Raw genomic sequence first — 26969 nt, 5'->3', positions numbered from 1 at the left:
CTAAAATAGAGATTGACTAAGAGGTTGAAATAGTAAATTGTCACAAGCACTCCTCTTTTTACATTAGTACAAATAGTACCATCAACTTAACAATTTGAAATCTTTATTTTCACTTTCTCCTCCCACAGACTCAATTTTCCTACAATAAATCGACAACGAAAATTCAAACTATTTTCGAGTTCAATATTAACCAAATTTGAATTGAGTGTATTATATTTTACTAATTTTTAAAAAATATCATATCAATAATTGTTTAAAACCGTGGTACAAATTGTGATAAGAACCAAAAAAAAAAAACCCAAATCATATGAACCCTAAAAGTTATTCTTCCATACCATACCATGTTGGCATCCACCACCAAAATTTAATTCATACAAAAAGAAAGAAATGGTCCTACCAAACAATCAACCCACCCTTTGTACAAAATCATTAACATACCAATCCTATTCCTATGTACTATTCTCTTCTCAACCCAAAAAAAAATTAAACCTTGTCACAAAACCACCTCTCTATCTCTCCCATATGAAAAAAAAACAAAATAAAAAATTTGAAATAAAAATCTAAAAATGCCAATGCCCAAACAAAAGTTCCAGCTTTCCTGGTGTTCATAGCTGGCACCAGCTTGGGCTCCTAGTTATTGCTCACGCGTCCCCCTAACTCTCTCCATACCCTATTGCTTTGCTTTAATATCTCTTTCACTAAAGTTCAAAATACACTTCTCATTCTCTTTCTCTCTATATATATATATATAGCTCACTCCTTAACCCTCTTACACTCACTCTCATACCAATCAAATTCTCTATTCTCTCTTGTGAACTCTTTCTGAAATGGGGTTTTCAAATGGGCTTTCTATGATTGTTGTTCTTCTTGGTTTAGCATTGAGCTCTTTGGTTTCTGTGGTCTCTGGTAACTTTAACCAAGATTTTGACATAACTTGGGGTGACAATAGGGCCAAAGTGTTCAAACAAGGCCAGCTTCTTTCTCTTTCTCTGGATAGAGTCTCTGGCTCTGGTTTTGTGTCCAAGAAAGAGTATATGTTTGGCAGAATTGATATGCAGCTCAAGCTTGTAGCTGGAAACTCTGCTGGAACTGTCACTGCCTATTATGTATGTCTCAACTTGGTTGCTGCTTTTCTGTTCTTCTGTTTAAAATATGTTTTTTTTTTTAGTTTAAGTTCATATTTTTATAATGGGGTCAGCTGGTTTTAGTTGATCACTGAAAAATGAAAGGTGAGAGCTATCAACTTTAGCTGGATATGTATGCATAGTCTCACACTATGCATTCACGAGCGAACATAAGAGGAATAAAGTAGTTTACAACATGTTTGAAAAAAATTCTATATTGAAAACTATCACATGAGAGTTTTTCATGTGAGCAGGTTTGGTTTGATTTGATTTGATAGCGTGGTAATCACGGTTCTTTTGTCATATTTTCTTATGGTATAGTTTTGAGGGTTTCTCAAGACCCCACAATAAAGAAAGTAAACCCAGAAACTGTTTTTGCTTTGTCTTTTAGTTCCACAAGGATGAGGATTATGTCATGTGTAGTAGTGGACTTGTGTTCTTTTCTTCTTCTTCTTCTAAGTTTTAACAAAATCTACTTTGTCGTTTACTTAATATCTATTAATTTTTTGGCATGTGGGACATTCTGATATATGCTTTTTCAGGGGTCTTTCTTCCAAGATTTCATTACAATAATATAAACTAAATTGTGTTACTTGTTGTTGCAGCTTTCTTCTCAAGGGCCTACTCATGATGAAATTGATTTTGAGTTCTTGGGAAATGTTACTGGTGAACCTTACATATTACACACCAATGTGTTCACTCAAGGCAAGGGAAACAGAGAACAACAATTCTATCTCTGGTTTGACCCCACAAGAAACTTCCACACTTACTCAGTTATCTGGAAACCCCAACACATTATGTAAGTAGACATAAAAACTTGTTTTCTTTTCTGGGTTTTGCTTGGTTTGTATAGATAATGTCTTTTAACATATTGGGTATTTTCTTTTCTGGGCAGTTTCTTGGTTGACAATACTCCCATAAGGGTGTTCAAAAATGCTGAAGCAGTTGGTGTTCCTTTCCCCAAGACTCAACCTATGAAGATTTACTCAAGCCTTTGGAATGCTGATGACTGGGCCACAAGAGGAGGATTGGTCAAAACTGATTGGTCAAAGGCACCCTTTACAGCATACTACAGAAACTTCAGTTTCAAGGACTTGAAATCTTCCAACTCGTTAATGGCTGACTCTACTTGGCAAACCAATGGGCTTGATGGCCCTGGTAGGAGAAGACTCAGATGGGTTCAGAAGTACTTCATGATTTACAACTACTGTTCTGATCTAAAACGTTTCCCACAAGGTTTTCCTCCTGAGTGCAGACAATCAAGGTTTTAGAAAAGAACTCACTAGTCTTTGTGGTGGTTTTGGCTATGAATTGATGAGGTTGTACTATAGGATATGACTGTTTGGTGGTAATTCTTTGTTTCTTGTTGTTCTGTTCAATTCTGTTCTGTATAAAAGAATGCTTTTTTTTTGTTGCTTTAGCTTTATGATAATGATGATGCCTTGATCTTTGGGGTGTTCAATAAATTAATTTCTTTTTTTGTTATAAATAAAATTTGTTTACAATTGGGATTACTTTTTTTAATTTGGATTTTAATTGAAGTCATCATTACCATACTTTGTTGTGGCATGAAATTCCAACATTTAACCTTAACAAGTCAATACATTTATACCGAGAGTAAGATTAATGATACGTGCATTTAAAATATACACTTAAATATTACACACAGCTTAAATATTATATACAGTGATATGGCAGTTTGGCCTAGTCAATTACATTTATTAAAACTGTGACCTACTATTTTAAAAAGCAGTAATATGTTTTTGTGTGTAATATTTAAGTATATATTTTAGGTGCATATATCATTACTCTTATACCAAATGTAAACAAAATAGAAGAAGAGAAGAGTACTCCAGTTCTCCTAATGAGTTTTTTATCATAAAATATATAAGCAAAATCTAATATTCTTTACTTCTAATTTTTACAATAAACTATACTTCAACTTCACATTGCTTTTTGACTATTTTTTTCCTTCATATGTTAAAGGAATATATATTTTTTTAGAATTGTTAAGGGCACTATTAGTGTCCAACAGCATGAGGAGGTGACATATTGTTATTAGTGCAATCCAATATTGAGTCACACTTATTTGAATTTAATAAGTATAATGAAATATCGCTAACTAATCATGGGTACCACCTCATATGTTGTTGAACAACTTAAGATACCAAATAGCAACACTCTAATTTTTTTTTACATGAGTTCTCTAATATCATCAAAAACACAAGTTTTTATTGGAATAAGATCATTCAAATTCAAAGGAGCCTCCAATAGAGTACTTACTACTACCAATGTTTGGACCAAGACAAACAAGGCTTATCTATTCAATCTTACTGGCTACTGCTGGATATTTATGCTATCTTCTTCAATAATAATTGCTATAACATTTGTCCAGCTACCATTTATTACAACACACAAAAATCCATCTATAGCTCTTTGGATTGTAGCAACTCCAACATAGTACCATTCCACTGTTTTGGTACTAATTTAATACTGTGTCACACGCAACTCGACTATAAATATCCTACCATTTTGCTGAAATGCTACGGTGCCTTATTATATATGGTGCCACAATGTAATTATATATGGTGCCACAATGTAGCAACGTCATAATAATTTTTTTTACTTTTTATCCTGAATATATTTATTTATATTTAAGATAAAATAATATAATAATCTAAAATACACATTTTAGTGTAACTTTTAGTAATGTGATTGGAACGAAAATAAAATATAGTACTAAATTTAAGTATTCTGATGTCGGCTCAACACCAAAATGACTTTTGCGATTAGAGTTGTTCTAACCAACATTTGTGTGTGACCTGACCTCTACATGGCTAATAATAGAGAAAAAGAAAAAATCAGTAGAAAAACTACTAATATAATAAAGGATTTATATATTTTTGGACTTTGTGTTTTGTTCTATTACCTGTTTGGACTTTGTGTTTTGACAAATTATTTTTTGGACCCTATGTTTTGTAAAATTATTCAAATAGAACACTAAACCCGATTTTGGTCAAAGTTTTCTCAACTGAAATCACAAACAACTCACTCATCAAATTAACACTTCAGAACAAAAATAAAATCATTTTGCTTAAAAATTGTGCTGTTATATTCAATTTCATTTTCATTAAAATTGAAGTTAAGGATCTATTTAAACATTTTTATAAAATATAGAGTCTAAAAAATAATTTTTTAAAACACAAAGTTCAAACAGATAATGAGAAAAAACACATGTTATAAAAAATATATATATAAACCCTATAATAAATAAGATAGCCGTTGTTAGTAGCAGTATCTTTTGTTTGAACACCACAAATAATTTATTTTGAGGTTTTGGATGAGGTTGGACTTGGGTTGCATTATTTTCCTCTAACTTTGTTACTTGCACCAAAAGTCACAGCAACTTTGGTTAGAAATGTTCTGAAACAGTCAGCAAAGCAGAGTAATTATTGGGGGTAAGGATGTAAAATAAATTGAGCTATTTTTTTCCTCTGACAATATCTTGAGTAAAAGTATGGCTGAGGCTTATCACTTGTTTGAAATGAACAAAGAAAAGGTCTGAAAGGGAAGGAGATAACTTTGAGTATGTATGGATGTAGACTATGAATTGAGTAATGTTATTGTACTTAAAATATACACTCAAAAATTAAAAAGCAGTTTAGTCTAATCAATCACATTTATTAAAATTAGAACTTATTGTTTTAAAAAGTAGTGATACAATTAAAACTTATTGTAATAAAAAACAGTGATACATTACTCTGTATAATATTTAACTGTATATTACTCATATGAATTACAGCTCTTATTAAGATTTAACATTTATTATTCTAACTCTGATTTTGTATTTTTCTCACCTCATTTTCAGACATAGTACACAACATTTATTAATAGTAGCTTTTGTATACAGTTGACAATGCTCTGTTTTTTAACTTTTCTTGTGTAAACATAAAATTATTATCTTTCTTGATGGATATTGACTTTGGTTTTAAGAAGAAATAGATTAACATTTCATATGAGTTTTCCATCCCATTAATGTATTCAAGTGTTTACTATTATTAACATTGCTTTATCATTAATAAAGTTAGTCCTACCAATAACTTTGGTAAAAAGTTTGTCAGGTTCCATAATTACCGGTATCACTGTCATATTTAATGTGATCAAGTAGAAAAAAAAACCCCTATGATTGTAGTAAATAGTTACCTTCATTTGAATTGGCAAGACATTATCTCCAGTAGTTTTTTTACCCTTTTCACTCTCTTGTTCTTTAATGCTTCATCATCCAAAATTAGGGTATGATTGGTTGGGAGGATTGAAACCAGAGACATAAGAATTTGAATAAAATTTTGATTATGACAAGAGTTTTACATATTCTTATTAATAATGATTTAATATTCTAGTCTAATATCTCTCTTAATATATCAACAATCTTGAATCACTTAATTACAAGTAACCTATAAACTATTTTTCCAACTTGCTTATTTTTTTTTAAATCTCAGTGTCTTTTCGCAATATGCAAATCTCAAATCTCAAATGTCTTTTCACATTATCCAAATCTCGTGCAATTTGACTCACTCTTTAGATCAATGTAGATCGAATATCTGCTAAAAAAATTGGCTCATGATATTATAACAAGAATCATAAACTCAATCTAAAAACCAATACATGTGAGACACAATAATCTAATACATTACCACCAAACAAACATACCCTTAATATGTAAAAACCAAAACTTGATAATCTTAGAGAATTGACATTTGAAGCACCTTCCAAATTTACATTCTACATTTAAAGCAATTATATAACACCAAATTCAAGTAACAAAACAATTTTCTACTGCTCTGGAAACACCAATTAAGGGGAACTATTTTAAACCATACATCATTAGACTTTCTTTTTCTTTAATAACACTAGAAAGTTTGAGGCACTTAAACTTAGTGTAGAAATCCTCAAAACCAAGATTTCCTCTACTCAATTTACTTTTTTTTTCAATCTCTTTTTACAAGAACATATTGGCTAGTAATTGCACAGTCAGCCAAAATCACCTGGTTTGTGATAGTTTCATTTATCCTCCTCAAGTTTCAGTACTTGCTCACTGGGAAAGTTTGCCTTGGGGATGACATTTCCTTCAACACCATTAGCAAATCTAACTCTTGGCCGCTCCAAGCACTGATAACATGTGAATCAAAGCATGTTAAGCTATGTGGCTAATACAATAATTTTCCATTCAAAGAAGAATGTTACAAGGAATTTATTTCACTTACAGTTATCCTGCAGTGAATGTTGAGATCATAGTTCATTTGGCTAATGCGGTTTCGCGCAAGTTCTTCTGCTTCAGCTGCTTTCCTACAGGCTTCTTTTGCCTAATCAAACACAATTTTTTGTTCAGAATTTAAAAGTTGAATCAAAATCACTACTTTTTATGTAACTGATTAGAGTTTCTCATAATTAAGATAACATGTTCACAATCGGCAAAAGAAAGATGGAATATGTATAGTAGAAAGCTTTTAATAGAATAGAACGAAATTATTATAAAACCATTAAATGTTTCATGGAGAACTTACTAGACTGGCTTGAACAACAATCTGATCATCAGCACTGTTAGCAGATTCCTCTAATACCTTGCGCAGGTATGATAGTTCCTTAATCAACTCTGTGACCACTTCTTGGCTATCCTCCATCTGATTCTTTGAGAATTCAAATGCTCTCTCCGCATGTAACCTAAATGAAGCACAGTTCAAACAAGTACAAAGCCCTCGGCATCCTCGCGGATTTCTTTTAAGAATCCCTTTTTTGAGTCCAGTTTCTGGATGAACTAGGACTTGATGTGGGGATGGAGTGTAACAAGGGCTACCTGCCTCCGCTGATCTTACAACCATAGCCAACTTTGGTGAGTCACATTCAGTCACAACTGATAACTGATTAGAGTTTGACATTTCAAGTTCATCTCTTGATGAAGATTCACAATTACTGGTGCATGATGATTCAACCTGCCGGTTTGTATCCTCTGGTGAACATTGAAGGTCAGGGGATGCTTCAATTTCACTCAGTACATCTGATATAATCTGATTTACATTCAAAACAAAACCACGTTCAGGAAGTATCAGATTTGGTTCATCATTGAATGAATCATTGCCAGCACTTAGTACAGTCAGTGGTGGAGGAGCGGAATCAACTTTCTGATTCTCTTTACATTCCAAACCAATTGACTTTTCCAAAATAATTCCTTGATTGTCAGAAGCATTTGATGGCTGTTTAGTCAGTGGTGGAACAGCAGAAACAACCTTCTGATTTTCCTTACATTCCAAACCTTTTGATTTAGCCAAATGAATTCCTTCATTAGAAGCATTTGATGGCTGTTCCAAGTCTTTCTCTGGTTTTATGCAATAGCCATTTCCGAAAGCATCTAAAAATGGGATCATAAGAAAAGTTACTTCACTGTACAATGGCTCAAGATAAACAATACTCGATTATGTGCTAGAGAGAGAGTACAGACAAGGCAAAGAAAGTTACCAGAATTATCCTTGGCTATATCCATAATAAAAGGCAGCATTCTCCCGTAGCTGAATGAGCCTGGACTTCTGAATAACTTCAATTGTGAACGCGGCTTTAAAACCTGGTTCAAAGAAACAAGCTCAACATACAATGCTGAAATGATAACAGTGTATCTTAAAAACACATTAATCACTTGATTATGTGTAAAGAAACACCAAGCTACCTCTTCCTAGTATTAGAACAAACATCCATATGTGAAACTTAACATACTATAAGTCAATTGTTCAATAGAGAACCAAAATTAAGGTGCATACGATTCTTACCCCTCTGCACTTGGAGTTCGGTCTTAAATTATAATCCAGGCTACCAGTTCTATGGTTAATTTCATCGGTTAGCTTCCCAAGACAGTGATCCTTGCTCTGCAGAATACAGTCTTCTCTATTAGCTACATTTCCTTCAACTTCTGGTTTAACATAGATATCAGCATCTGCAGGTGTCATCTGAATAGATTCTTCTTTCAAATGACTGACTTGATTTACAACCTCACCATCATCTCCACCTCTCTGATCATTCAATTGCTCCAATTTCTGATCCTTAGAAAGTTGGACCACATCAAAATTTCCCATCCTTTCATTCCCAAGTTGTCTTGAATCCTCAGAATACTGACCAAGTTCATTATCTGTTCCAGAACTAGAGCCGTCAGCAGTGGGAGATAATTTAGTGTTCAAAATGTCTTCATCTAGAACCTTGCAAGGAATTCCACCATCAGTTTCCATGCCTACATCCTCCAGCTTACTGTCATCAGAAGATGGCAAAATAAGACTGTCATTTACAATCTGCAAATCCTCTATGACAACCTGCGTATGACAATCCGAGTTGGCCATCTTTTGATCTTTGCAAGAAAGTCCCAAATCATAAGACTCGAGGGCACAATCTGGTACAGTCTTTTGCTTAGCATCAGAATGACCATTGTGGAGACATTCCACCAACACTTCACCTTCCTCAGCGTTATCTTTAGAAGTTTCTTCACTTTGTGAAGCCTGTGTAATATGGGGTTTCGTTTCTTCCAAACCCTTGTCATGTTTAGGGCGCTGATGAATCTCAAGCCCACCTATACAGTAGTAGTTAAGTCACTCAACAGTTAACATTATGTATTCAAATCCCTACGAGAGAACAAAAATGAAGAGTGAAGTTGTCTTACATGACTCCTCCTTCGTAATGTCCATCAAATATGGTAGCATTCGTCTGTAGCTGACAGAGCCTGGGGTTTTAAACACTTTCCGTCGAGAACATGGTTTAAGAGTCTGTAAAGAATAAATAAAAAGAGAAAAAAAATCCAAACCCATGTTAGATTTGCAGAAATCACACATGACTAACTGTGTAAGCATATTATATCAATTTATAACTCTGAAATTGAATCGACTTACTAAGATAGAGTTCATGATATTAATGTCGAAAGACAAGTAAAAATTCAGAAAAACTTCATATCAATTTCCAAAAAAAAAAAAAAACAAGAGCATTATTAAAATTGCAAATAATGAAAACCCTAATAAGTTAAAAAGAAAAAAATCATACCACTTTGGTCTTGGAATGGATGTTCTGAGAGTTCCCATTTAAGGGTTTTTCCAAGCTCTTATACTCCTCTTCAACGCCAGAATCCACAGGCTCAGGAGGCGTTGTCCGAACAACTTCCACGTTCGAATCTTCCTTCAGCTCATCGAATTTCTTCTCATCCACATTCTTGAGATCCTCGTTCTTCGAACTCTTCGCATCGTCGTTGGAATCCACGCAACCGTACTCGGAGAGGACTGAGCTGGGAGAGAACACTCGTCTGGATCGTAGATCCTTAACCAGATCGTTCAAGATCACGTTACCCTCATCGGAAATAGCCGATCTGGGTCTTTTGAGCTTGGGTTCTGGGTTACTTCGGCGACTGGAATCGTGTTGAACACCATTAGAGCCGCTGTTTCTGGTGAAGTAGCCGACGGCGGTGTGGATCAACGAGGAAAAGGGTAAATTCCTCTTCTTCGAATCTGGGTTAACCTCCATTGATGCGTAGCTTTCGTAGAATGGTAGAGGCGCAAAGGTTTGAGAAATTTTGGCTCCAAAAAGATGAGAAATGAAGATATAAGGCGTGTTTTTTTTTGGCGGGAGTGTAAAAATTTGGCGCGAAAAAATAGTGAATGTATTGTGTTTATTTCGGGTCGGATTTTACCCGAGTTAATTCGAGTTTGATTGGGCTTGGGCCCTTGGGCCGCCGTCAGGTACTGCCCTGAAAATATTATTATATATAATATTTTATTATTAAATAAAGATTTACACGTGTCAATGAATAAAATAATAGTGTTTGGTCATTGTTTATTCATATTAAAAGATAATCAAATCTATTTTTGTTTGGATTCATGTTTTTGTTTATGTATTTTAAAATAAAAATGAAACTTCTGTATTGATTCTCATTATTATTATTATTATTATTAGAGTTTTTAATATAAATGACCCATGAATTTTTTGTTATTTGGCAATTCAGTCTCTGATAAAAAAAAAATTACAATTAAGTATTTTTAATTAATTTTTTTACAAAATTATGAGTTTTATGGATAATTTTTATTTTTATCTAAATATATATTTTTTTTAAAAAAATCATTAAAAACTAAGAATTTTGTAAAACAAAACTAATAAGAACTTAATTGTTATTGTTTGTTGGGAATTTACTCTTTTGGTACCATTTACTTTTGCAAAGTATTATTCTGTTACCATCTGTTTTCAATTATGCTCATATGGTACCATGTATTTTAAAAACATATATATTTTGTATCCTAATTGATAAAATTTTGTCAATATGACCAAACTATCAGCAGTTATATATAATTTGTAGCTCGTATGATTGAGAGTGATTTGATTAAATTAGTAAAATTTTATTAATTAAATTTGAGTTTAGGGTACCAAATATGTACATTTTAAAATACAGGATATCAAATATGTACGGTTTTAAAATGCAGGTACTAAATATGTACGATTTTAAAATACAGGTACCAAATGAGCATTATTTGTAAATACATGGTACCAAGATGATATTTTGTAAAAACATAAGGTACCAAATGGTTACCACCCCTTGTTTGTTTACCAACAAATATTTGCATGCTCATGTGGCACGATCGGGGTGCACGTGACTGTTTTGTGATGACAGTGTGGTTGACCATCGACCAGAATAGCAGCTGCTCGACGGATTCAAGAAATATGCTGAACAGTACGACAGAAGATATGCTGACATATGCGACTAAGTCTGATTGTAGTAACAAAGTCAGAGTTCAAATATAATTATAAGTCAGATATTTGACTCCCTTTATGTGTAACTATTATGAATTTTGTTATTATTTAAATATGCTTGTAACAAAGTTTTAACAAAGTCCATCGGCCCATATGTACATCCTTGAACCTATAAATAGGACTGAGGAGGTAATAATTTGTATTCGGAGAGAACTAGTGTTTTTATACACAACTTTTGTATTCCACTTTGGAGCTTGTGAAACTTAGTGAACCATAGTTTGCTGATCGCAGGTTTCAGAGTTTATATCAATAGAAACACTAAGTGGATTTAGGTTATTACCAATCTCTTGGGCCAAACCACTATAAATTTATGTGTCATTTAATTCTTGCATTCAACTTATAAATTCTTATCGTTTTAGTAACTTCGTGTCGTTGGCTAAATCATCATTCAACATTGTTAATAAAACTCAAGTACTTAATTCCCCCATACAAAAATTAAAAAAATCAAATCAAATCTATTTAGTATTTACTTGTTTGGATATATGTTTTTGTTCTCATTATAATTATTATTGACAAATTTTTGTTGCACTACATAAAATAAATATAGGAATGACAAAATAATGAAAAATGGTTAAATATGGACAGGGTAATAATACCTCAATTAATATAATTTAAAATAGACACCATTGTTAATAGGTTATTGGCATAAAAATTCTAATTTTTTTGTTATTTGGCAATTTAGTCCTTTTTAAAAAGAAAAATGGACAAAATTTTAATATTTTTTTTTTATGTATTATACACCTCCAAATTTATTTTACCCATTGTAGGGTATAGAAAAATGAAAAAAAAAAATCATTCAAAATCTAATTTTTTATATAAAAGATAAATATAAATAAGGGTATGTAACAATTTGGTACCTTGTGTTTTTGTAAAGTATCATCTTGGTACTCTGTGTTTTTGCAAAGTATCATCTTGGTACCCTGTGTTTACAAATAATGTTCATTTGGTACCCTGCATTTTGAAATCGTACATATTTGGTACCCTACATTTTAAAATCGTACATATTTGGTACCCTGTATTTTAAAATTGTACATATTTGATACCTTAAACTCAAATTTAATTAATAAAATTTTACAAATTTAATCAAATTACTCTTAATCATACGAGCTACAATTTATATATAACTGCTGACAGATAATTTGGTTATATTGACAAAATTTTATAAATTAGGATACCAAATATTTATTTTTTTCAAAATACGGAATAACATATAAGCATTATTGATAATGATACTTTGCAAAAACAAAATATACCAAATGAGTAAATTCCTTATAAATAATAAACAATAAAGACTTAGTTGTTGTTGACTTGTTTATAAAACTTATGGATGACAATGCTAAATTTTTTTCTTAGGACTAAATTGCAAAACCAAATTACATTATATTTTTTTTTCTTTTTTTAACAAAAAAACATTCAGGGCCAAGCCCTTCATTGTGTACTTCAAATACCATTAACCAGTAATAAAATCAAAACTTTATAACAATGAAGCTCAAAGAAACCATTTGAGGTATCTTTCTTTTCCTGATTTTAACATAATCACTCTTTGATTAACCCACAAAATCAAAGTAGTACAGACCAGAGTTAAACTGACATTGAAACTAGAAAATACAATGTCTTTCATCAGAATGAAACAACATAAAATATCATAAACTTGTCATAATATAATCCAAACCAGAGAACTAAGTAGCACAAACAGTAGAAAAGATCATAACATTAACTACATCTAACAAACCATAATGATCAAGTACTAAATCAGTTCTGTCTCATGCTTGATAATCCTGCTGCTGCAGTTGATCCACTAGCCATTTCTAATCTTAACAAAACTCTTTAACACTCCTCCAAAAACTTCTGAATCCAAAAGCATTTTGTTGTTAGTTGAGAGATAACATAAAATATCATAAACTTGTCATAATATAATCCAAACCAGAGAGCTAAGTAGCACAGACAGTACAAATGATCATAACATTAGCTACATCTAACAAACCATAATGATCAAGTACAAAATCAGTTATGTCTCATGCTTGATAATCCTGCCGCTGCTGCAGTTGATCCATTAGTCATTTCTAATCATAACAAAACTCTCTAACACTCCTCCAAAAACTTCTGAATCCAAAAGCATTTTGTTGTTAGTTGAGAGATGGAGATCCATTACGAGGACAATTGCGCTTAACATGACCTGGTTGGCCACACCGATAGCAAGTGTATGGCTGCCATCTATGGCAGCGACGAGGTGGAGTACTTTTCCTTGCCCTTGCTCCTCCACTGCTGCTAGAATAATCTTCTTCTTCTTCTTCTTTGTCTTTGCTAGTCGTGTACACCTCATGTATTTCGGCATTCAGAGCTTTGTCTACTGCTTCTTCATAAGTTGAGTAATTACCTGTCACTCTTGCAGCAAGAGAGGGTTTCAATCCTCTAACAAAAAAGTATTTCGCAGCATTTGGTCTTGATAATTTGTCGTACTGTGATAGCCTTACAAACTCAGCTTGATACTGAGAAACTGTCAAGCTCCCTTGAGTCAGGTTATAAAACTCAGTTCTCCTATCAATTTCAAAAGTGCGTGGGAAATACATAAGTAGAAAGCTTCTCTCGAACTCCTCCCAATATATGGAGCCAACTTCTCGGCCATCCAATATAAATTCCCACCAACGGTCTGCCTCTCCTGTAAGCATGAAAGCAGCTAATGTAACTCTAAGATCGCTGGGAACATCGATCATGTCTAAGCATTTTTTCACTCTCCGAATCCAGTTTTCGGCTTCTTTTGGATCAGAATTATTCCCGGCATATGTTGGAGGGGATAGAGATCGAAATTCTCTCAGATATTTCAACTTTCTATCAGATTGAGCAGTAGGTATCTTCTCACGCTCACCAGACTGAAATGCTGCCATCTCGGATGAACTGTTGTACAGCTACATGTAGAAAGATCAACAATTTGCCAAGAAAAAATCATCTCCAAACAGTAATTAGTAGTGAATTCTTAGTAGTTTAATAGCAATGTTACTAGCAATAAGAGCATCAGCTAAAGGTAAATGATTGAGTTATTTGGAAGATAGAACATCTTTAAGCATTATGAGTCAATATAGTGTCTACTATGAGTCTACATTGTGACAATAAGACTTGAGATTGCACATATTTTGACCAAGCATAAGCATGTTGAAGTGATCCTCACACAAAACACCAAGCAGAAACTGCTCCAAGAGCACCAGGCCTAGCCCCAGCAAACCAAACCAACAACAGAAGCACTCACAGCCAACATAAACCAAAAGAAGCCCACCAAAAGACTAACAACAGAGAAAAAGAAAAGTAGATGGGAAAGTTAAACTCAACATGATTATCTAAAATTCTAGCATTAATCTCTGAACTATCAATAACACCAATTCCGATTTATAAGAGCCCATTTAGCAAGGTTGTGGGCAGCAAAGTTAGCTAGGCAACTGATCTTTTGGATCACCCATGGAGGGGCATCAGGCCAACCAAAGCTCTCTCAGTCACTGCTACTGCTGCATCATCACTCTAAAAGATGACAAAAACAAGGGCCAAAGCTTCCACAAGAGCAGGGTATGTTTATATTATATAAGCATTTTAAGAAGAGTATGTTCATAAAAATCTTATGTCTCTAAATTACAAGTCTCCTCCCTCCCTATCTCATTGCTCAAAATTTAACTTTTCTATTCAGCCTTGTGGCTGGGGTTTCATCTTTCCCAAATCAAGACCTTCACAAAAAGGCTATACAACATAAGCATTTTAAGTAATCCTCTCTCTCTCTCTCTCTCTCTGTCTATATATATATATATATATATGGATATATATATACATATATATATTAAAGACATTTCCTTTTCCAGAAATAAGGGTTTGACAGTACATAAACATGAGCTTAAGTTGATGAAAAAAAAACAGTCCTGATTTTTTTCAATATAAAACAAGCATAAAATCTCCATGTAAATAAATAGAATCAAAGGGTGTGGGGTTTTGCATGCATAGCAATTCATTTGAAATGCAGGGGTTGCTTTATCTTAAATATTTTATACTGAAAACAAAAAAAAGAAGCAAAGTAAACAATGATCTAAACTCATATTCCAAGGACAAAGATAAAGATTTACAATAGCAGCAACACAACAGCACATACCCAGAAGAAGAAGGTTCACAAAACTCACTCATATCATTGTCCAACATAAATATGTAAAATCATATAAAAATAAAAATAAATAAAAATTGGATTTTGACCTTTCTTACCTTTCCCTATGTAAACCCTCTTGTCAGCTGTAAAAAGCGTAGCTTGGAAGTAAAAAAGAAAATGAAGGTTGGAGAAGAAAATTTGAGTGAGGAATTTAAGTAAATATGTAATTATTTATGGCTTGTATTTTGTACTGTTTGTTATTTTTTTAATTTTAAAGCAAAAAAATAGGTCATTATAAAAAAGGAAATTTTTTCATATTTATGAGATTTTTAAGGTTGTTTACAAAAATATGAATATTTAATTTTTTTTATTTGGAAGTTTATATTTACAGAATTTTTTTTTATAAATTTTAAAAAATATATTTATGCCACATTTTTTTATCATAATTATAGTTTCTCTAATTTTGAAGATAATTTTTTTTTTCAATTTTTTTCCCTTCATTTTTTAATAGAAATTTTACATAAAATGTCAAATATATCACAATATAAACTTTTTTACTAGCACATGGCAATAATTACTTTTTTATTAATCACATTTTTTATGTTTACGTTATATGTTTTTTATTACAAAAATACTACTTTTGTCTTCCGTATAATTTGTATTAATGAAGTTTTTTTTTTTTTTTTTTCTGGCAACTTCCCACTCTTTCCACTTTCAGGATATACTATCTTCCACTCTTCTGTCCATTTTATTTTTTTCTGCTCCACGATCACACTATTTTATTTCGGCTCCACGATTACACTAGTATCTTCATTTTTTTCCCTAAAAAGTGTGTTCTTAACGGTTATTGAATCATTTAAGTCCACGTTCTTTGTTGTTATATATAGCATTATCTATCATCCATGGCTATATTACGATCGACATCTTCTATTCCTCCTTCTGTTAAAAAAATTCCAAAGTCTCCAAAGATTTTTAAACAAGCTTTGCTGATGGGGCAGAAAGCTTCTGTGAAGCGGATTGACGAGAAACCAAGCTCTCATAACTCGCCCAAAGTCGAGTCATCAAAATTCCAATTCAGAAATGGAAGTTGGTTTCTGATGTTGTTGAAAGGAGGAAGGCGAAAAAGGTGAAATCAAGCAAAGTTGTGGGAGATGATCCAAAGAAATTTGTTGTTAAGGTTTGCATGTTGTTTGTATTGTATTGTTTTGATGTTGGTTTTTAGGGTTTTGCATTTTTTTTTTCACTTTGACTATTGCATGTACGAAATTTGTTTCTTGTAATGTTTGTTTGAATATGTATTGTAAGTTTTAGTAATTTGCCCATTTTAAAGTTTCTTATATCATCATGTTATTTTGTTGTGTTATTATTGTTGTTCTTTTTACATTTTATCGAATTTTATTATGTGTTGCACCGTGATTTACAGTTGAATGCAGATAATGTATTTGTTTGAAATTACATTATAAGTTATTAGTTTAATTTATAGTTTTAGTAATTTGTTTTCGGAGATTATTTTTATTTTTTATTCTGTTTTATTGTTGTTGTTTATAAGTTTTACTATTTGTTTTTGTTGTTGTGTAGTTGTTTTTGTGTTTTTTTTATTATTATTGTTTCTTTTTATGTCCATTGTTGTTTATGTTATTTTTGTTTTGTTGTTTTATGGTTGTTTCATTACTATTTTTGTTTTTTTTTTTTTTTGTAGGATTGACATTACTTAATCAATTCGAAGCAATATTTTACCGCACAGGCTGTATCTTGTTGTACTTATCAGGTTATTAAGGACCTTTGAAGGCTGTCGTATACCACACAAATTTAACAATGATTTTTCTTTCAATACTTCCAATTATTTCAGTATAATAGCAAGCACAGGTCGAACCCACGAGGATTATCGTTCACTTTATTATTCAATAATTAACAATAAAACTTAAAAGGAGATTTTGATTTTTTTTAACTCAAAATTAAATAACATAAACTAGAAAGCAATTAAAGATGGATATTACGATATTAAGAAGCAGTTAAAGGTTAATCTCCACCCTCGACAATCATTCCTAATCACTAATAATAAATATTATTTTAATTTCTCAATTAAACTATTAACCCCGCAGATAACGCTGAAGCAGTCAATTATCTCAGTCTCCCTATTATAAGTAATCAAGGCGAAGCGCTCAATAATTAACTCTTTTATCTAAGCAACAAATCTATGAAGCATACAATCTATTTAACTTAGATAAAGCATTAAGTCTTATGGAAACAAGTTAATCTAGGCAATAAATTAATGAAGCATATAATTCATTTAACCTAGGTTCTATTTGTCATCACAATCAACAATTCTTTTGACATAACTATCAATTGTAATTTATCACATACACTTAGAATCCTAAACTATTAGATGAATAGTAATTATAAGATGACAATTGAACTATGTAAAACCTTAATTAGTTGGCCACCTAACAAGAAATTACAAGATTCATAACATTCAATTGGAAAAATAGAAACAATCTAATATTGAGAGAAATTAAAGAACAATATTCATCATCAATAATCAAGAATTCATGTCTTGGGTTTTGAATTAACCCTTAACCTAAAAAGAACCTACTCCATAATTGTAATCATAATCACAAACATAATTATAATTAAAATTAAAGAGATTAAGGGAACAGAAGAAACTAGATTGATGAACAAAAGTAATGTAGTCTTCTCTCCAGCCTTTTCTCAGTCTTTTTCTCTCTTAAAACCGTAATAAAGATCCCTCTCAAATTAACCCTAATCATCCTTTATAGTCTCAATTAAATTCTAATTAAAAAGTAATAAAAAATCTGAAAACGACGTCGCAAGCCGCGGCCTAGAACAAAAAATGTGCCTAAATCTGTCCCTCAGGCAGCGGCCTGAGTCTTATGCGCAGCGGCCTGTCTGGAAGAACAAATTCTGAAAGTGCAATTTCCATTTAAAGTGCCGCGGCCTGAGTTTTTTGAGCCGCGACCTACCTCCAATTTCTTCAATTCTTGATCTTAGATAGCTTCCACGTTGCCACCACTTCCACATTTCAATCCCGAAAGCTTTGAATACTCCTAAAACTTTATTTTAACTACACTTGCCATCAAAATGTAAGATTTATCATCATAAAACGCAACGTAGAAAATATGTTGTAGAATCACAAAACTTAGTTAAAACTATAAAAAATGCTATCATAACACCATCCAAGCATAGAAAAACTTAACAAATATTAATACAAAAATGACCTTATCAACCTTAATAATTATTTGTCTGATAAACAAAAACAAATACTTTCTGAAACTTGTTTTGGTAGTTTCTTTAATCTTCCTGCATTTAATTCACATCCTCAATTAATGCATGGGTTGTTATTGAGGGAACTTATGCAGCCAAATGAGTATGAGTTATGGGTTATGGTTAGTGGTATTAGGTTGAAGTTTAGTATTGAAGAGTTTGATTTTATTTCTGGTTTAGATTGTGAAAGGGAGTGCAATAATTTGAATTTCAAACAATAGTCAAATAACTTTTTGGATAAATATTGGCCCGGTTGTGATAAGATTTCTAAGCAATCTATTCGTGAGTGTTTTAGGGCTAAGAGGTGGGGTGATGATGATGAAGCTGCTGTAAAGTTGGTTGTTCTGTATTTTGTGCAGTGATTTCTACTAAGTTTTAAGAAGGAAAAACAAGTTATGCGTGAAGATTTAAATGCTGTTGATAGTGGTCGTTATAGTGAGTACGCATGGGGTAAGAAATCTTTTTATGAAACCATTATGTCTTTAAATTGTAAATTAGATAGTTGGTACAATGTTGTACAAATTCAAATGAGGAGAATAAACTTAAAACTTATTATACATTGGTTGGTTGCCCACATGTGTTTCAAGTTTGGTTTTACGAGTGTTGTCACTATATGGTTGGGAAGTACTGCAAATTGGTTTCTGAAACTATTATGAGGATCGCTAGGTGGAGTTGTTCTAGTACTCCTGATCTGAGATTGTTGAAGGTTACTGTTTTTTATATTCCAGCTAAGAAAGTATAGTTTTATGTTGTTTATATTAGTTTACTATTGTTATAGCATTGTCTGCCTATTACATTTTAGTGTTTCTGTGTTTTTTAGTGGTTGTTTTGTAGTTGATGTTGAGAAATCTGAAGCCAAACGATAATGAGGTTGTTGTCTTCAAGTTGGGTGGATTTGCTTTAAACCTATGAAGGAGCGTGAACTTGATGCTTATAATGAATATTTGAATTTTGGAGATGATGCAGTTGTTTTGTATAAGGAGGACATAGCTGAAAATGATGTTGTTGTGTCTAAGGATGTTATTGATGAAAAATATATTGTTTTGGGCAAGGATGTTATTAATAATTATTTTACAATTTTTTATTTATTATATTTTATTATTGTAGTTTTTTTTTTATAGTTTTTTCCACTATATGCAAAAAAATCCAAATCAATTTTTTCAGCATTTTCTTTTTACTGTAACCCTTATCGGAACACCCAAATTTTGAAATAAAACTAATAAAAATATGAAAACATGAATGGGTATCTAGTTACCCTGATGAGAACATTCAAATCTAGAAATATATATATATATATATATATGAAAATGTGAATGGGTAACCAGTTATCCGAGTGGCAACATCCAAATCTGTAAAAAAAGTATGAAAACTTAAATGGGTATCTTTACCCTTGATAGAAACATCAAAATTTGGAAAGACAAAAAAACTGATGAGAATGTGAATGGGTAACTAGTTACCCTAGTGGGAACATTCAAATTCGAAAAAAAAAGTTAGATATGAAAATTTGAATGGTTAACCAGTAACTCTAATAGGAATATCAAATTTGGAAATAAAAAAATAGATATAAAAACATGTATGGGTAATCAGTTACCCTGATGTAAATATTCAAATTTGAAAAGAAAAAAAAACTGATATGAAAACGTGAATGAGTTCCTGGTTACCTTGATGAAAACATCCGAATTTAAAAAAAAAAATCATATAGTAACTAGTTACCTATGTTACTTTTTCTTCATTTTTTAATGAAGTGTTATTCTTCTCTTTCCTTCAAATATGATGTTTTTTTTTTATATTTAGTACGAGTAACCCGTTACCCCTTGTATGGCAGAAGGTTACTTCTCTTAGGGTAACTGATTAACCCTCCTGGTACATGTTATTTAATCTAGCTCTATGATTTTATTTTTACATAACTATCAAAGATCAATAAAGTATCTGGTTACCTTATACAAGATTTGAAAAAATAAATGTACAATCTAAGAAAAGGAAAAAAATGTTTATAATAAATAATAAACATAATTTATATTACAAAAAAAAATTGCAAAACAACCAAAGAAAAATTTAATATAAAATTACTCATATAAAAATAAATAAATAAGCTAAAAAATAATAATCAAATTACAAACATATCCTTCCAAGTTAATAAAACTTGATTAAGAGTAAAACTATGACATAAACTAATTTTTATACAAAAATATGGGAAAATAAACTCATAAAAGTGAAATTTCTTAAAAAAATCCATAGATTATTTTTTTTTTGAAAAAAAAAATATTTTTGCACACTCTATTAAAAATATCATATAAAATGTAATTTCCTCTTATAAAAAATAAAAAATAAATAAATATTTATGAAAAAAAATCTGATTAAATTTTCATTTTAAAAAAATGGGAGAGGCTACTGTATCGTACGTTTTTTATGTAGTATCGTACCACACGCTCTAATTTACATAAATGCGTAAGTTATAACCTTAATTTTTTAACATGATGTATTCGTTGTATTTAAATCAGGCATTCTACAATTTTTTTAGAAAATTCATACAAGTTTAAAGTGTCGAAAACAATATTAAAACAATCAATACAAAATATTGCACAAGTAATGGAAATGAAAGTACGGATCCTATAACTTAAGGTTATAACTTTTGATAGGGATGTAAATTGAAATGTTTTGTACAGCTTTGGTGTTGTACAGTATTACATAGAAAATGTGTGGTACCATCAGGATCCGTCCTGAGTTGTGGGAGACCCTATACAAAAGATATGTTATTTTTTAAAAAATTATATATAAAATGATAATTTTTAAAATTTTAAGGCATTTATATATATAAAAAATTACATTTTTCTAAAATTTAAGACCTCATTGTGTGGGGCCCAGGGTCGGGCCTGCTATAGTACCATAGTCATTTACTAAAAAATTATATAATATAAAAAAAGTAAAAAAAGTATTTTTTCATAAATTTGTATTTGAGATTGTTTGTATTTATTTATTTGTTTTATAGTAAAAAAATGAAATTTAAAAATTATATTTGTTAAATGAATGTTAATATAGAAAGAAAAAAAAAAGTAGATTTAGATTATTAAGAATTCACAAAACAGAAAAGCATGTTGGAGGTGATGGTAATCTTGTTTTGATAATTTGGATCGACAAACTATAAATTATAATTTTTTTTTTGTATAGAGATAAAGATACTTGTCTCTCTCTTTTTTTTTTTATTATTGTTAGAAACATTGTTCATGTATGTATTAATCCTCCAATTAACACTAGCAAAACTAGCATTATCTATGAAAAAGGATTACATAGTGGTTCTAATCTTTCTCTTTTTTTTAAAAAAAATTAATAATAAAATATATCAAACCTTTTCTGTAGTTTATACAATTTAATGCAAAGAATGTTGAAAAAAAAAAGAATAACAGAGCTCTTAGTTAACTTATTGGTGAGGGCTTTTAAGCTCTAACACCTCCAAATCCAAATGTTTGAAATTCAATCAGTGGAGGAATGATTAGTAAATATCAATAGGATTATTGGTAGGAAATAATAACTTGGTAATACTTAGTCTTGTAAATTCAAATTACTAGATAGATTCCACTCTTCAATCTTGCACATTAGATATAAGGAATATTGAATATGTTAATTATGCATATTAACACTATTGTATGCTATGCCTCATAAATAAAAATCAAGCAAAATCAACTACCTCAACCAAACCAAAATTGCCAAGAAGGTAAAATTACTCAAACAAATCTTGCAGCCACCCTTTAAAAAGGACCTAAAAACACGATAAGATAAGGCGCTTTCAAAATCGAGCCTTTCTTTTCCTAGCAGTGTATTTTGTGTCTGCAGGTACAGCATTCCCTCTTCTTCTCATCTGTTCTTTCTTCTTCAGTATCCATTCCCTTCCCTTTCCTTTTTTCGTTGTTCTCTGCTTTTTCCTCGGCCTGTGCCTGTCAGAGACGCATACCTGCTAACAATAAAAACTAATTCAGCTCCACCCATGATCCGACCCCGCTGAACAACATGCCTTAAATCACGAGACCAAAGAATGCGTAAAGGGAGTGGTGTTCTGTAAAAGCTTACCGTTTGGTTTTCTTCATCTCCACTACTGTCGTCGTCTTCAGAGCAACTCTCTCCATCCTCGCCTTTGCCCTTTGGAACGCTTGTGTTAATGGATGGTGGGCCACAAGTCAGAACAAGGTATTCTTTCCTTTTCTTGCCACTGTTTTTGCAATGATTTTTACTCGGGTTTAGCAGATAATAAACAAAGAGGGCAAAACTAAGTTCTTATAAATTTAGGATTGTGTACCTGTGGGGAAAATCAACAACCACACCGCCAGCGAATCCAGCACGCATTGCGTAACTCAAGATTAACACTCGCTGATCGATATTTTCAGGATACACTTGAAAGACTGCTCTTGCTCCCCTTGCTAGACACTTGTACAGAGATCCAAAGAATGCCCTAGGAAAGGAATTTTAGCCAATGATTACAAAAAAACTTAATACCTTAAGGCTTAAACAGTGAAATGAGAAACCAAGGTAAAGTAATTAACGAAATATTATTTATGATAAGAATTGAGTCAGAGAGAAATATGAACATACTTTAATCTTAGTCGTGGTTCGTGTGAGGACTTGTCAGCATTGCACAACCACTGTAATTCAACATCCAATGGGAAAAAAATAAGTCAAGACTGCTGTAAAAAGTGTCTCGTTAAAGCATTTGGCATTATATCTAAATAGTCATAATGCCCGAGCCTTTCTTGTATGCATTGCTATAAAGATGATGATAACAAAACCACATAGGGCCCTTTTCCCAAAAAAAATTAAGTAAATGAACATCACCAAATGGGCCTTTCCTTTTGACTATATGATATTAAAACATATTTGTATTAAAAAATGATAATTTTGATTAACAAATAGAAGGAAAGTAAAAGAAACCCATCTATAGATAAAATTCAGTTAATCATAGAATCGTATAAATATAAATTTTCAGCTACTCTAATATTTTTTCCTACTCACAGCAAGTGACATTTGAGCAAACAAATTTTAAAAGGTTCACAGTTAGCACCAAAGAAAATGCAGCCATGCACACTAAGCTAATTAATGAGTTAAAATTTGATGTGTCATAAAAGCTTAAAGAACATGTTCACAGGAGGTTAAATCTGCTAGCTGAACAAAGCCAATGTAACAACACATTAACCAGTTCCCAAGTATTAATGATTAACATCTTACAGAAATCATGCAGATAAAAGAAGGGTAAAGAAACAGTGAAAGCATAGAAAGTAGACCTGAATAGCAGAGATACTTATGGCCCCATCAATAACTCCAGATCGAAATCCCAATCCCTGAAACAAGATCCAGTCGCTTGTCATTCTATAAGTTGATAGAACAAAAAACCTTAGTTCATTTGCCTCAACCCTCACATCTTTTTCTTAAATGTTATTTCTGTTGTCCATTTTAGAAAGTAAGATAAAAGTTTAATGCATCGCACTATGAAAAATGTGACAAGATCAATGAGCATCATCTCAGGGGGAAAGGAAATAAGGAATACCTGACCCATGTCACCAAGTATTACATCACCTTCAACCTCTCTCTCCAATGCAACATCTACAATTTAAAACAAGATTAGAGAAAATATAATATACATACATACATACACACACATATATATATAATAGAAACAAAAAAAAATTATATTAAATACAAAACCAAAATAACTGAGTATATGTATTCACATACTAAGCATCGAGTCAGAGATATCCAAACCGATCCACTCGTGACCATTCTCTGTCAGTGTCTCTCCACTAAGTCCTGATCCGCAACCTGAAATCCAAACCCATATATATACATTGAAATCTCAAAGTGGACGCAAAAACCTGAAAATCAAATTCACTAAATTATTTCAATAGAAGAAAGTAAGGGGTTGTTTACCAATGTCCAGAAGCAGCCTGGGAACTCCATCGTCGGGCAAAGCAAGAAGCTCAAGAGCTCTCTCCGTGAGCTCTGATTGGATTTTGATGATACGAGAAGAAGAGGTGTACTTCCTAGCTTCACTGTCATCGTAAAATATCTCAGGCGGTGCTTGGAGTTCTGGCCGAGATGACATGTTGTTTAGAGAGGGACTGCTTCAGCTGGCAGCGAGAACAAGAGAGAGAGAATGTTTTTAGCTGAGTGCTACTGATGTTTTAATTGGAGTTGGATTCAATCATGGAGTTTTTAATTAATAATAAAAGAAAGAAAATAAAACAATAGAATATGTAGCCATCACTATAGATAACATCAAATATCATTCCATTTGAAGAAAATTTCTGGACTAGTCCATCCAGCTAGTAAAATGCCAATTTATTAAACATATAAGTAAGCACATAATTATATAATGCATAAATAGGTTCTTTCATAGTAGTTATTATTGCCTAATTATAAGATTAATTATATCGTCATTTTATTATAAGGAATACAAAAAAAGAATGAAAGTTTTAATTTTGACTTGCAGAACAGAACAGATTAAACACATACTGTTTAAGATGAAACATTCGATATTTTGAAGAGCATGGTGACTAATACTCCAAAAACACTACCACTCAATGGCATTCTCCGTGACTAATAACAAACCAACATAAATAATTAAATATACATCTATATGTGTATGCTGTTGCCTCCTCAGGAGATTCTCTTGTTATCAATTCGTTGAACACCTTAGCTGCATTATTTAACAAGTTGACTACATCTTATTCCTAGTTTTGGGAAGACAAATTAAACATACTGAAATTAACCTATTAAGTGGCTTCATTCCACAATGTATAACTATATACATATATATATTTATATGAATATATACATAAAGAGTCACATCTCTTTTTCTATTTCGCATGCTATAAATTAATAAAAGCCAAAAGAATCCAAAGTTTGAAACTTTCGAACACACTACTTCCATGTCCAAATAATTTTTTCTGGTAACAGAACAAAAAAGCTAAGCAACCACCAGACAAGTGAGATCAGATTCTTATATGTTTATTTTGTATCTTATAGGTAATCATGTATTTTATAGTGTTCAACCAACCCAATGTATATATCGGGTGGAAAAAATCCAATTGTAAACTGCCCAAACTGATCTTAGTTTTTTTTAGTGTTTAAAAATCAGATTGATTACAAGATCATGATATATATATATGTATATTCTCTGAGACATTCTTACTATTCAAACAAACAATCATTTAAAATATGCTTATAATTCTCCGAGACATTTTGTGAAAACAAACAATAAGTTCAAAACATCAAATATTCCTAATATTCTCTGACACATTTTGCCAAACACTTGTGTGCTTTAAAAATGAAAAACTGAGCAAAATAAAAGATGTGAAACCAAATGTCCAAATGAATCTTCTCAAGTGGATACAAGATATTAAGCAATATATAAACCAGTAACCACATCAATTACTCTCATAATATAAAGTATAAACCCACTGCTCAATTCTATATTATCTATTTCAGCATTCAATCTTCTCAATGATAATTATTTCAGCTTTCAATCAATTCGATAATAACAAAGAAAAAGATGAATACAAAGAAAGAAGAGAGCTGACAGAACCTGTTGGAGGAGTCCCTTCCTGCGCCGCTGCTAGTCAGAGAGAGCGAGCCGAGAGCCTGTTGGAGAAGTCGCCGTCGGTGGGTGCTCTGCCTCCTCCGCTGCTCGGCTTGCTGGACTGTCCGATGCCGATAAATATGGAGAGAGAGTGTGAGAGCAGAGGTCGGGGGAGGCCGGAGGTACAGAGAGAAAGACACGCGAGGGAGTGTAGGTTTAGGGCTTTTTCAGATTTTATTACTTTAATTTTTTAAATTTATATATATAAAGGGGATTGACTTTGAACCTATAGTGTTCTATGCCTTTATAATCCGTAAATAATTTTCGGTGTGATTTTTTTTTATAACTGTCTATATTATAGTTACTTAGAGTATTTACAAATTTTCAGAAAATTCTGAATAGTTTATAGTAGCGAAAATTAGGTTCAAACATATTGTTACACACGTGACTAATTTTTTTTATGCGCGTGAAAAACAATATATTTGAACTTAATTTTTGGTATTGTAAACTATTCAGAATTTTCTAAAAATCTGCAGGAGGCTCTAAATAGCTACAATATATACGCTCATAAAAAAAATAGCACAAAAAACTGTTCAAAGGTCGAGAAACACTAAAAGCTCTACCAGGAGAAGGGGTGCCTCCTCACAAAGGGGGTCGCAGTGACCAGGCCTGGGCGACTGTTTACCAAAAACACAGGTCTCCGCAAAGTCCTAAGACCATGTATGGGGGCTGACGCCTGCCCAGTGCCGAGAGGTCAAGCAAGTTGGTGATCTGATAACAGGGGAGCCGGCGACCGAAGCCCCAGTGAACGCCGGCCGTAACTATAACGGTCCTAAGGTAGTGAAATTTCTTGTCGGGTAAGTTCCGACCCGCACGAAAAGCATAACGATCTGGGCACTGTCTCGGAGAGAGGCTCGGTAGTTCACAAATTTTTAAAAAATTACATATAACTTAGTACGAGGAAATCAATATTTAAATATATTGAAACTAATAATATAGGAATAAAGTAGATTTTCCCTTCTAACATTACTTAAAATTTTGTGGAAAATTTCGTATAATT

The 26969-nt window shown here is 32.0% G+C and overlaps 4 protein-coding genes across 5 annotated transcripts; 1 reads left to right on the top strand and 3 right to left on the bottom strand.

Annotated features, from left to right (window-relative positions):
- Nucleotides 1-543: 543 nt before the first annotated feature.
- LOC133819901 (xyloglucan endotransglucosylase/hydrolase 2) lies at nt 544-2638 on the top strand. The gene is made up of 3 exons (XM_062253280.1): nt 544-1106; nt 1730-1923; nt 2020-2638. The coding sequence occupies exons 1-3, from the start codon at nt 828-830 to the stop codon at nt 2393-2395; spliced, it is 849 nt and encodes a 282-aa protein (XP_062109264.1). The 5' UTR covers nt 544-827; the 3' UTR covers nt 2396-2638.
- Nucleotides 2639-5857: 3219 nt separating this feature from the next.
- Nucleotides 5858-9726, bottom strand: LOC133819900 (uncharacterized). Its single transcript, XM_062253279.1, has 7 exons — nt 9195-9726; nt 8821-8923; nt 7943-8730; nt 7638-7740; nt 6689-7530; nt 6389-6487; nt 5858-6293 (listed from the first exon to the last, which is right to left on the bottom strand). The coding sequence occupies exons 1-7, from the start codon at nt 9666-9668 to the stop codon at nt 6186-6188; spliced, it is 2517 nt and encodes an 838-aa protein (XP_062109263.1). The 5' UTR covers nt 9669-9726; the 3' UTR covers nt 5858-6185.
- A 2812-nt stretch (nt 9727-12538) lies between these two features.
- Nucleotides 12539-15251, bottom strand: LOC133816802 (uncharacterized). The gene is made up of 2 exons (XM_062249108.1): nt 15180-15251; nt 12539-13852 (listed from the first exon to the last, which is right to left on the bottom strand). Exon 2 carries the CDS (start codon nt 13829-13831, stop codon nt 13073-13075), a length of 759 nt encoding a protein of 252 aa, XP_062105092.1. The 5' UTR covers nt 13832-13852; nt 15180-15251; the 3' UTR covers nt 12539-13072.
- Nucleotides 15252-21916: 6665 nt separating this feature from the next.
- On the bottom strand, nt 21917-26139 carry LOC133819899 (18S rRNA (guanine-N(7))-methyltransferase RID2). 2 transcript variants are annotated; one of them, XM_062253277.1, is made up of 9 exons: nt 25916-26139; nt 24259-24458; nt 24067-24150; nt 23879-23934; nt 23616-23672; nt 22930-22979; nt 22637-22789; nt 22411-22549; nt 21917-22297 (listed from the first exon to the last, which is right to left on the bottom strand). In XM_062253277.1, the coding sequence occupies exons 2-9, from the start codon at nt 24431-24433 to the stop codon at nt 22130-22132; spliced, it is 882 nt and encodes a 293-aa protein (XP_062109261.1). In that variant the 5' UTR covers nt 24434-24458; nt 25916-26139; the 3' UTR covers nt 21917-22129. The 2 variants fall into 2 exon arrangements, with proteins under 2 accessions (XP_062109261.1, XP_062109262.1); XM_062253278.1 differs by having other exon boundaries at nt 21917-22294.
- Nucleotides 26140-26969: the final 830 nt, after the last annotated feature.

The sequence above is a fragment of the Humulus lupulus genome, chromosome 2 (genome assembly GCF_963169125.1).
Source record: "Humulus lupulus chromosome 2, drHumLupu1.1, whole genome shotgun sequence".
NCBI classification, from domain to species: Eukaryota; Viridiplantae; Streptophyta; class Magnoliopsida; order Rosales; family Cannabaceae; genus Humulus; species Humulus lupulus.
The sequence above is the reverse complement of the archived record's forward strand: the minus strand, read 5'-3'. Positions and strand labels throughout refer to the sequence as shown.